The sequence below is a fragment of the Babylonia areolata genome, chromosome 18 (assembly GCF_041734735.1).
Source record: "Babylonia areolata isolate BAREFJ2019XMU chromosome 18, ASM4173473v1, whole genome shotgun sequence".
In the NCBI taxonomy this organism is placed as follows: Eukaryota; Metazoa; Mollusca; class Gastropoda; order Neogastropoda; family Buccinidae; genus Babylonia; species Babylonia areolata.
This window is the reverse complement of record NC_134893.1, coordinates 2,046,676-2,059,013: the sequence shown is the minus strand read 5'-3', so window position 1 is coordinate 2,059,013 and position 12,338 is coordinate 2,046,676. Positions and strand designations below refer to the sequence as shown.

General features: G+C 42.8%; 1 protein-coding gene across 4 annotated transcripts in view; it reads left to right on the top strand.

The window, feature by feature from the left end:
- The window catches only part of LOC143293128 (uncharacterized), a 29,951-nt gene that overhangs the window by 5,112 nt on the left and 12,501 nt on the right, over positions 1 to 12,338 (top strand). For 2 of the 4 annotated variants that reach the window (XM_076604042.1, XM_076604041.1), the window contains exons 1-2: positions 6,522 to 6,613; positions 8,217 to 8,673. In XM_076604042.1, coding sequence (XP_076460157.1) covers positions 6,611 to 6,613; positions 8,217 to 8,673 — 460 coding nt within the window. In that variant the 5' untranslated portion in view covers positions 6,522 to 6,610. Of the gene's footprint in view, positions 1 to 6,521; positions 6,663 to 8,216; positions 8,674 to 12,338 lie in introns of those variants that run through there. The other 2 variants (XM_076604043.1, XM_076604044.1) reach the window with 2 other exon arrangements.

Sequence of the window (12,338 nt, the reverse complement as noted above, 5' to 3'; positions counted from 1 at the left end):
GCGTTCACAAATCTTTCTCTGAATAAATATTTAACGGTCTCCTTCTCCAACTTTCCATCACATGTTATCGTATATTGTCGATTGAATATAGGATTGAACGGGCAGGTCAACTACTTGAAACAAAATGGCGTCCTTCGCGTTCGCGAAGAATATGAGCATGTGCTTTGATTATGTATAAATATGTGTACCCAATTGATTTTTGCCCATGACCTTCAGGGCTCAGCCAATAGTCCACTCGTAGTATTGATTTTTGTATTTTCCGAAAAAGACCACGTACTTGGGCGAATGAACAAAGTGAAAGCCCTGTACACTGAGAGTAAAACACACAAGCTTTTTATGTACTGAGTATAATTTCAAAATGTAATGTTGAAGATGAGAAAGATCAGTTAAAAGCAAATTAACCCCCAGCATTAATTTTAGATTAATTTCCCTTTTTTGCTAGCTGCACCAAAGACATGCACCAGAAATATAACTTCCACGCTTAGCAAAAGAAGTTCCTGTTTGAACAAAAAAATATATAAATGACTGCTCTTGATGCTGTGTCAGAATATCAGATCAAAGTGCCAAGTTTAGAGAATAATATATATATATATATATATATATATATATATATATATATATATATATATATATATAACAGTAAATTCATTTTGCATATAATTTGGCTTCTATTAAAAACATTTTGTGCCCATCCCAGAGGTGCAATATTGTTTTAAACAAGATGACTGGAAAGAACTGAATTTTTCCTTTTTTTATGCCAGATTTTTGTGTCAGCTGACAAAGTATTTGCAGAGAAAATGGCAATGTTAAAGTTTACCATGGACACACAGACACACACAGACACAGACACACACAGACAACTGAACGCCGGGTTAAAACATAGACTCATTTTGTTTACACAAGTGAGTCAAAAAAGAAAAGAAAAGAAAAAAAAAGACAAGTCATTTCAGGGAATTTATTGCTTGTTCATTTATTCTAAATGATATGCAAAATGTACATGGGTAATCCATTACTGCTGTTACTCAAGATTGTGAAGTAGCTGAAAGCACAACCAAGACCAAGCGTACCTAGTCCGCTGTGGGGATGACGGGGATCGTGTTAGTAGAAATGATATCCCAACCTTCAGGAACACTGTGCAAGAATTAATAATAATAATAATAATAATAATAATAATGGTATTTATATAGCGCTGAATCTTGTGCATAGACAAATCAAAGCGCTTTTACACCAGTCATTCACACGCATGCATAACTCTAAAACTGGAGAAACTGAAGACAAGGAAGAGGCAGGGAAGGGAGGCTATTTTGGGAAGAGGTGGGTTTTAAGGTCAGACCTGAAAGAGCTGAGTGTGGAGACCTGACGAAGCAAAAGAGGAAGTTCATTCCAACTGCAAGGTCCAGAGACAGAGAAAGAAGTGCCGTGAGCAGAACAAAGAGCTCCACATGGTCTTTCTAGACCTGTCTAAGGCCTTCAACACGGTGAACCGCCGTGGTCTGTGGAAGATCCTCCTAAAGTTCGGCTGCACAGAGAGCCTACTCCAGCTGATTGTGTCATTCCACGATGGCATGCAGGCGAGAGTACAGGAAGATACTGACATGTCGGATCCGTTCCCTGTGGTAAATGGAGTGAAGCTGGGCTGCGTCTTGGCACCCACACTGTTCTCCATTCTCTTCTCTGCCATGCTGACTGACGCCTTCCAAGACTATGACCGGGGCATCTACATCCAGTTTCGCACAGATGGCAAACATTTCAACTTGCGGCGACTCCACGCCAGGTCCAGGGTGTTTGAGGCACTGTTGAGAGAGTTCCTCTTCGCTGATGACTGCGCGCTTGCTGCACACATCCATGAAGACGAAGACATGCAGTTCATTATGGACAGGTTCTCAACCTCCTGCAGGCGCTTTGGACTCACCATCAGCCTCAGCAAAACCGAGTCCATGTACCAACCAGCTAGCTCACAGAACGCCAGTGCCTCCCCCCTCCGCCTCGAAACCCCCACCTGCAATCAAGATAGATGACACAGAGATCAAGTCAGTCGACAAGGTTTGCTACCTTGCCAGCACCCTAAGCAGCAACGGAGCCCTTGATGCAGAAGTGACGCTGTGCATCGCCAGGGCCAGCTCCGCCTTTGGCAGACTCAACAATAGGCTGTGGAGCAACAAAGGCATCAGGCTCAGCACCAAAATCAAAACCTACAGAGCTGTTGTGCTGACCACCTTGTTGTACTGCTGTGAAACTTGGACGGCGTATCGCCGTCACATTCAACAACTTGAGCGGTTTCACCAGAGATGCCTACGAAAGATCCTCGGCATAAAGTGGCAAGACAGGGTCTCCAACCTCCAGGTCCTAGAGAGGAGCGGCCTGCCCAGCACTGAAAGCTTGCTGATCCAGTGCCAGCAACGCTGGACAGAACACGTTGTCCACATGACAGACAGCAGGATCCCGAAGATGCTCTTGTATGGCCAGCTGAAGGAAGTCCACCGCGAACTTGAAAGACCCTGCAAGCGCCTCAAGGACACCTTGAAGACAAACCTCAAAGCCTGTGACATAGACATAGCTTCCTGGGAAACTGATGTCCTTGACCGCTCTCGCTGGAGGATGCTGTGCTCTAGTGGCATAAAGACGTTTGAAAACAAGAGAACGTTGGCCATAAAGGAAAAGCGTGAGCGAAGGAAGCGGGCCTCAACTTCTGGAGACGTTTTCCCTTGCAACACTTGTAGGAAGTGATGCGCATCCAGAATCGGCCTCTTCTCCCATATGAGGACACACACCGACAGATAAGCCTGCCTGCCTACTCGTCCGTCGATCCGACTGGAGACTCCATTAGATTATAAAGAAATAAATAATATAGATAAATAAATAAAAAGAAGAAACACACATACACCCATACGAAAACGTCGACACACCAGAAATCCCACGGGAAGAAGTGGTTATAAAGAAGACATTTGAAAATATTACAATTATTAACTACAGGGGAAGTTTCATCGAAGTTGATTCCTCTTCTTGATGATATTTTCTTCTCTTTTGTAACATGTAATTTGTGGAGTGCCGTGATCGAATAATTGTTATTTTAATCTTCTTGATTGTTTTTTTTTTCTTTCTTGATATATGTAATTAATTTTGTTAAGCGCTTGGGCCTCTCCGTGAAGGAACAGCGTTGTAGAACTGCTCTTCATTATAATTGTTATTATTGTTTGTCATTTTCGTAACTAGATCATATGGCATTCTCACTATACTTTTTTTTTCTTTCTCTTACCACCTAATGAGTCGTGGGGTGCATGTTGGCAGATTTTGGTTTTGTATGCCTGTGAGTGTCATCATGCATATATCTGCATATATATTATATGTAATATGATGTTTGTATTCAGGTACATTTTATAAAAATCCTCTGGCAAAAAACTGATGGAATGATCAACATCTAAGGCATGTCCTAGGTCATTATGCATGAACATGATTTTTTTTTTTTTTTTTTTTTTCTTCTTTTTTTCAAGTTAGTCCTGACACGGCCTTGTGTGGTCGGCTGGACGTTTAGCAACAAAAAGATCAATGAAGTGCTGACAGGCAGCCTGCCAGTGGAACAGTTTTCTGTCAACAGCTAAGGGGTCGCACGGCCTTGCTACAGAGTTTGCTCATGGTCAAATAAAAGCATATAACTGTTGGATCCAAATGGACATAACCCTCAACCTCCTTTTTTCTTTTTTTTTTTTTTTTAGAAATGGCTTTATTCATGTACCAGCTTTTGTTCCAGAAAATGTGGCCATTGATACTTCATTTTCCAATATCATCATGGACATAATTTTTAAAGCAGACTTAACAAAATTAGTTTAATTATAATGTCAATTATTGTTCAGGCATGTTGTGTGTATGTGTGGTGTGTGTGTGTGTGTGTGTGTGTGTGTGTGTGTGTGTGTGTGTGCGTGCGCGCGCGCGCGGTTTCAACAGCACACCACAACTTAAACACACCGCAGTCACGATGGATGAGTTACAATAATTATGTCACAGTTGTAGGAATGTGAAGGGAGGCTTTTTGTTTCCAGTGCTCCGCGAGCCGACGCTGCCCCATCCCATTCGACAACACATTCTGATAAATCTGATGCTTTTCGGACGAAACACAATACCAGACATATCTTCTATTTAAATTGGGTAGCCATAGCACAATCAGAGTGCTGCGTTTTATTATGTTTCTTTTTTTTGTGGTTTCGTTCTTTCTCTTGCATATGGTGTGTGTGTGTGTGTGTGTGTGTGTGTGTGTGAGTGTGTGTGTGAGAGAGAGAGAGAGAGAGTGTGTGTGTGTGTGTGTGTGTGTGTGCGCGCGCGTTGAATTTTGCCTTGGTGGTTGAAAAACAACAACAAAAAAGCCCGAACGAAATCGGCATCTAGTATCTGGATAAGGAAAAGAACTTGCAATTAAACTTTACCAATTCTGCATCACTAGATTTAAAATAATAATGTCTGACATTCGAAACTGCACTGAAACACATGGGTTACCTACCCTGGGACGTCTTGAATCCGCGGATGTGGTGCCGTTGAACAACGTCAGTTTTCCATTTTCTCAGTCACCAAGAGCTATCCGGGCCTGGTCTAATGCTTTCGCATGTAAGCAGGCCAGTGTGGTTTAGCTTATGAAGCTGATAGATAATAGTTGAAAAAAAACAACCCAAACACACACGCAAAAATGAAAACGACAATACAATACGAAAAATACAAACTTGAGGTATCCAAATCTACATACAGACCAATGTCAAGGATGAATTACATAATTTGAAAAATGACGCGTGACTGAGTATGACAATTATGTTCTATCATGTGACGTATTCTACACGACCACTCCTCTCCTCTTCCTCTCTCTCTCTGTGCTTTCGACCATGATCATGTTTGTCCGTATACGTCCGTCTCAGTTACTGCAGTGTGTGATGCACACCCACGGCGCGAGATCTACATACACGCACACTGCCTGGGTAATTTTAATGCCGAGTGCAGAAATTACGACGATACATCAAGGCACCATCCAATGTTTTAGGCCATAATGTCAGTCTCGCATGCCAAGTTGTTCCATCTACGTCAGTCCCATACATGTATCAAATTTTGATACTGGGGCCCAGTCAGCCAGTATAAAAAAAAGAAGGAAATAATCGTGTTCAGGTTTTGATTGATTGATATGGATACTTATATAGCGCCAATCCTCGGTGGAGATCAAACACGGGGTCATTTGCACAACATGATGCCTATGTGTGTAGAGCTGACAGACAGCAGCCATTGAGCGCTCGTAGATCGAACAACTTGGCATGAGAGACTGACATTATGACCTAAAACATTGGATGGTGCCATCCCTGTTCCTCACGTACATAAACGACCTTCCTGAAAAGGTGGAATCGGACAGTCGCCTTTTTGCAGATGACACTCTTCTCCACAGAAACAGCGCATCATCCGAGGATCAGGGCATCCTACAGGAGGACTTACACCGACTGGAAGACTGGGAGAGCCAGTGGGACATGTCGTTCCACCCGAAGAAGTGCAACGTCCTCAACATGACGCGATGTAGAACAGTAAGGGAGAGCTCCTACACCCTGCACGGCCACACACTGGAAACAGTCAGCTCCACGAAGTACCTCGGCGTGACAGTACAGAGCAACAGCAGCTGGGATGCACACATCGATGCTGTAGCTGCAAAGGCCAACCGCACACTGGGTTTCCTTCGTAGGAACCTGAAGATCGGCTCCACCACCATCAAAGAAAGAGCCTACAAGTCCCTCGTCAGACCCATCCTCGAGTACGCCTCCACTGTATGGGACCCCCACCAAAAAGACGACATCAGCAAGCTCGAGGCAGTACAACACAGAGCGGCGAGATTCGTCCTAAACCGACACAGAAACACCTCAAGTGTCGGAAATATGCTGGAACAACTAAAGTGGCCCAAACTACAACAGCGAAGGAAATCAGCTAGACTCGCCATGCTCTACAAAATCCGTCACAACCTGACCAAAGTTGAGACAAACAACCTCATACCAAAGAACAGAAGAGGGAGAGGCCACAACCAAGCGTACAGAATACCATCATGCCGCACTGACTACCCGGGAAATTCTCATTCCTGCCACGTACCATCAGAGAGTGGAACTCACTACCAGAAGCTACTGTCACCGCCCCTTCTCTTGAGGCTTTTGCCTCAAGGATGACCCGAATGTCTTAAAAGCCCTGCCACGCCATCAGCCAAGTAAGGCAAGTGAGGGACTAGGGCTCTGCCGGTTGGGGCTTGACCCCGGGGGCCGCTTCAGTAGCCGGAAAGGCCTGGTCCTGATGCCTGAAACAGATGATGGCTCCCCCCCCCCTCCCCCGCCCCCGGGCCCACCATTTTTCTACCCCCTCCATCTCATCACCTAGGAAGGTGGGTCATGCTGCTGCGCTCCTCCCCATTATGGTGTCAGAATGGTCAACGTGATGACCGTCGACTCCAAACAGGAAGAAGAAGACGACTATTCGGCTCAATTTGGTGTCATTTTGGTATATTTGGTTTCATTCGAATGAAAAGACAGTTCCGTTTTTGTCGCGAATCAGCGCAGCACGTGTTGTTGTGTGCGTTTAATTTGGGGACTCGAGTCGACCAACACGACACATGGTATGACATTCCTGCATGCGTTGTGTAAACTACATTTTTCAGTACACCGGTGAGGTTTTGCTTTAAGTCTGTGCTGATGACGACGGTAATGGTTGAGTTCGAAGACTCTGGGGCAGTAGGACAAATTTGCTCACATTGTACTTTAATGACATTCGACTTGCATGCTATGGCAAACGGAAACTTATCTTGCAATGATGGTCTTCGTCTCGACATGTTTACAGCCTGTGTTAGGTTATCTTACTCGTAGGTTTCTTCGTCTCTACATGTTTACAGCCTGTGTTAGGCTATCTTACTCGTAGGTTTCTTCGTCTCTGCATGTTTACAGCCTGTGTTAGGCTATCTTACTCTTAGGTTTCTTCGTCTCTGCATGTTTACAGCCTGTGTTAGGCTATCATAGGTTTACTATGGGATGGTTTGCACACAGCGGTACCTGTGTCATACTTTAGACACACGTATTCAAAATTCTACAATATATTATGGTAAACGAAGGAGTATGGTTGGTAAAGGTTACTTGCTTTGATGCTGGCGGTTCAGATTTTGTGCACAAGCTTAGAACTGATTAATAGTAATACACAATTCAAGCCATCATGTTTTCAAGTTTTTGCTGTTCCAATTAATTCATTGCAGCCGTGGTTTGAATTATGGCCATCAGTATGCACCTTAGCTGTGTGAGTAACCAATCACTGAATCACCTTCCTAGTTTGTTTATTTTGTCTTGTTGTTATAAATATCATTTTTAGATCAATGTTTTACACAATCCTGGGATAGGCTTTCAAGGCCAGGCGTCTGGTGCCTTTTTAGATTTTTTTGGTTTTTATTTTATTATCTTTTTTCTACAGCACATGTGTAGCATATGTTGTGGACCTGTCCACTCATTCTGACTACTGGCACTGTACTGGAACCTGAAACAACTTTTTAACAAGCTCAGTGTTTCTCTTCTAAATTCTCTTCACCACAACCATGATTTCCCCCCACTATACTATATTATAACTGTAAATACCTGTAACACTTTGTTAACTTAATTGTTGATTTTTAGTGTTACTGAACTTACACAATTTACTGTAGTCACACAGTAGTGTGACTATCACTAGTTTACAAGTGGCACAAAGTAGCACCACGTTGATTGGATTTAAAATAATGTAAACAGTTTTGAAACTGAGCTTTTCAGATTTCAGTTTAGAAATTACAGTATTTCTCTGTAGATGTGAATGTTGGATCAAAGCTGTGCTCTAACCTTAGACATCTTAAGTAACTTTTATTTCTTTAATACCATAATATGAGTTATACTGGTTTCTTTAATATATGATATTGTATTAATAGTCTACTCTGTCCACTCCACAGAATGGAAACAGAGACAATGAAAGGATTAATTGATGGTCTACTCTGTCCATAGAATGGGAACAGAGACAATGAAAGGATTAATTGATGGTCTGCTCTGTCCATAGAATGGGAACAGAGACAATGAAAGGATTAATTGATGGTCTGCTCTGTCCATAGAATGGGAACAGAGACAATGAAAGGATTAATTGATGGTCTGCTCTGTCAACAGACCTAGGACACAGAGACAATGAAAGGATTAATTGATGGTCTGCTCTGTCCACAGAATCAGGATACAATTACAAAGACGATGGCGGGAACAGAGGGGACTGTGTCTCTCCCCAGTGAATCATCTGCAGGGTCGAGGTTCTCCATATCAGACATCTTCAAGAACATCCAGCAGAAGTTACAAGAAACAAAAGCACCAGAAACTGATGACAGAAATAGCTCAACAACAACAATGCTGGACTCAGCCCAGGCCACAGACCCTGTTTCTGAACAGCCTGTTAGTGTGACATCGGTTTCTGTGTCAGGACCTAATAACAGTCAGTCGGTTTCTGAGCTGTGTCTTGAAAACGTTGACACCTCAGTGTCTGAGTCAGTGTCAGTGTCATCTACCGCACATGATCATTACGATGATACGGACAGTGGTGCTGTTGTATCTCACCCAGTCAGTGACAGTGACGGTGCAGTTATGTCAGGTTCAGTTTCTGGGGCAACCAATGGAGAGGCCATTGTCGATGGTGAGCATGAGTTTATGTTTTATTGATGTGTGAAAGGATATTTTTCTGGAGTGCGTAACATGTACTGTTTAGGACTATAGCCAATGCACTTTTTTTTTATTTTTACAACGATCATATATGGCAGTGATGATCAGAGTATTGTTGTAATTGGTTTCATGCTTTTCAGTATATATCTAGGATACTCTCAGGACTGGGTGACATGTAAAGCAGTCCTGAGTGAAAGTTAGGAGTGGAAGGAAACCTTCAGATTTTAAGTACAAATTTGCTACAACTGTGTACAAGTACAGTACAGTACAGTATAAAGTACAGTACAGTACTGTGCAGACTGCAATACAATACAATACAGTACAGTACGATAAATTACACATTACAGTACAGTGCAGTGTAATACAATGCAGTATGATATTATAAAGTTTCATTTATCCAACAGGAAATCAAGTGTCCGAAGGCAGAAGGGACTATTTTTAGGGTTATGTTTGACCACTTGTAACCAGATAAGGAGTATATTAACAAGCAAAATGATAGTTAAAAATGATAAAAGATGGTGTAAAAATGATAAAATCAAAGGTACCTTAAGATAAAGATAAAAGCGATGTCATTGACTCTTTTTCAAGTGACAAGGTGAAGAGGTGTTGGCAGGCCACAATAGTATATACTGAAGAGGTGAGTACATCTCAGTGGCTGGAGACTGCTGTTCAGGCACTGATTTGTTGGATGAGAAGGGGACGGGAGGGGGAAAAGGGGTGGGGCGCAACGAAAGGAAATAAAACGAAATTTTATTTTACCAGGTTAATGAGATAAGCAAAACATATGCTTTTTTCCATCCAGACCTGGGGTATAAAAGAAAGGGGGAAAAAAAGAGGGATGTGGGGGGTAGGGTTCCATCAGATAACACAAGAACACAGAACTATTAACAAGAAAGATATCAATGACAAATTTCACTGAAAGTCACATGAGAAACTTATGAAAAAAGACCACTACAAAGTGACAAACTAAAGAACTCTATCCCCATCCTGCCCCCGTCTCATTCCCTCCAACCCCATGCACATAGTGAAAGCCTTAGATTTCAACATTCAGTCGTAAATATGATTATATATAATCAAAGATATTAAAATTCATGATGATATACCAATGACTTTTAGTTTTTTGGTTGGGGGTGGGTGTGTGTCTCCAATAGCATTGGTCAGTGTGAAGAAAAAAATGAACAAAGCAAGTAACTAGATAATCAACAAATTGTCTACATTGAAGTTTTTATTTCCTGAAATAGAAATGTTTTGTAAGCTGATTTAAAGGAAGAAATACTGCTTTTATTTTTGATAATCGAAGGTAAAGAGTTCCAAAGTGTCCATCCTGAGTAAACAAGGCTAGTTTCAAAGAGGTTAATTCTGGGTTTTCGGATGACTATATTATGTGTGTACCTTGACTGGTTTTGTTGAAATCTTACAGTTAGTGTTAGAGGGGCAAATCCGTTCATTATTCGAAACATCATCACTGCTTTATTGTACTGTAATTTGTATGTTTGTGGAAGAATGTCCATGGTTATGTAATCTCTGGGTGTTAAACTAGTAGATTTTAACAGTATAATCTTAAGAGCATGTTTATGGATTCTAGATAGTGGTTTCAATGTATTGGCACTGCACATGTCATATAGAGTTGAGGCATAATCGATAGACGATTGAGTTTTAGGATGGAGTCACAAATTAACAGTGCTGTCGTACGCTCATTAACTGAAACAGAACTTAATATTTCGAACAGAGAGCGCTTTTGCCAGTTTTGGTAAATGTTATCAGAATGAGCAGCAGACATGTCATGTTCCATTTTTTCAGCTGATCCAGATGTCTCCCTAGCTGCATTGTGTTCACAGGGTGTGGGATCATTGAGGGGAGCAAAGCAGTTCATTACGGGAGTGGGGTAGGTGGTAGCCATGTTCTCATCCTTAGAATGGTCAGACAGCAGAGGATGTTCCTTCAGGTTGGAGGGCAGTGTTCCGGCGTCACGGGGTTCCATGGGAGTTGTACCTGGATGGTCAGGCTGGACACCAGTGGGCTGGGACGTCTCTGTGGAGGCAGGGGTACCACAGATCACCATGGAGGCCATGTCACTGTCAGACTAGTCAGAGCCATGGTTGTTTGAGGGTGATTCAGAATGTTTGATACTTCTCTGTGTGTCGCCAAGACCTGGTTGAATTAGGTTTTGAAGGCCAGCTGACAGAGAAGTAGGGGGGCTGCACTTCAGTGTTGTGATCACTTCAACTGCACACTGCCTGCTGTCCATGGCTGGTTCATTTTTGATGACCTGTGTGCTGGCATGGCCTGTTGGTGATCTTGCTCTCATACTCTTCAGTTCTGATTTTATATTCCCTAACTGGGATCAAAGAGACTGATTATCTTTTGTGAGGAAATCGATAGCTGCTTTAATCTCGGTCACTATCACTTCTAGGTCCTTTACTTTTGTCGATAGATGATTCAGTTTTGTGCTCACAATATTTTTTATTTCATTTTTTGTTTCAGTTTTAGCATCTTCGATCAACAACACAAACGAGTCCATTATGCTTTGCTGAGACTGAGAGGTTGTCAGATCATCCACAATTTCTTTCAGTTCGTTGAATCTCAGTTTATAAAAACTGAGCTGAAATGGAGAAACTTTGTTTCTGAGTGACACGGAGGGTCTGTCTGTGAAGTTTTCGGTGTTTCCTGCCTGGAGGAGTAGTGACAGGTGACCCATTTTGGGTTCTGTTGAGGAAGGAGGTGCTGTTGTGGGGTGGGGGGGGAGTGCAGGACAACTTGCAAAGGGGTGCACTCACACGTCAGTGAGGCTTGGCTAGTGTCTGAGGCACATGAAACTGGTGAAGAATTCATATCTTCCGTGGTGCTCCAGAAAAAGATTGTTCCTGGGGACATGACAACCCATCGATGTCCATCTCTGCTGTTGGTACAGAGTGTGGGTCCATCAGGGGCGTGGTCAAGGACAAAGGGCCAAGGGGCTTGATGAAGGTCAGAGGGACATGGAGTGAGGCTGAAGTCAGAGTGGTGATGTCTCCGTCTTTGAGAAACGTGGAAACCACGCCTTTCAGTTTCAGTCTTTCACGCTCCTCCAGATCCCAGTGATAGCAGCCCCTTTCTTGACAGAGGAGAGTGCCAGAATTCAGGGAAGTTCTGAAGTAGAGGGTGACGGTGATCCTGTTTGAAGTTTTCCAGAACAGACGTATCGTTGTTTTTGCCAGTTCAGGGGGAAGTTCTGAAATCCACTGAAAAGCTGGGTGTGACGAGACATCATGTTGACCATAGTCTGTCACCTGGACACTGATTGCGCTGTCTGTGATGGCAGAGTAGCGGTACAGAAAAACATTCCGCCATATCACCAGTTCTTCCTCACAACACCAGAAGCACTTTTGAATCACATCAGCAGTATGTTTAAGTTTGGCTTCACATGAACAATCATCAACATTATGTGCTTGTGTGTCATGAATGAACTGGGGGTCAGTCATAGCTGAATCATCGTACACAGGCATACATGAGTCGGCCATGCCATACTCAGGGGTTTTACGAACACACCAGCATTATTCAGGTGAGAACATTATTCATGCATTGTCGTCGTTGTTACCGTGTACAGAAGACTTTCTACAAGCGAGATGTGCACATGTAAATTGTCTCTTTTTGCCTGAG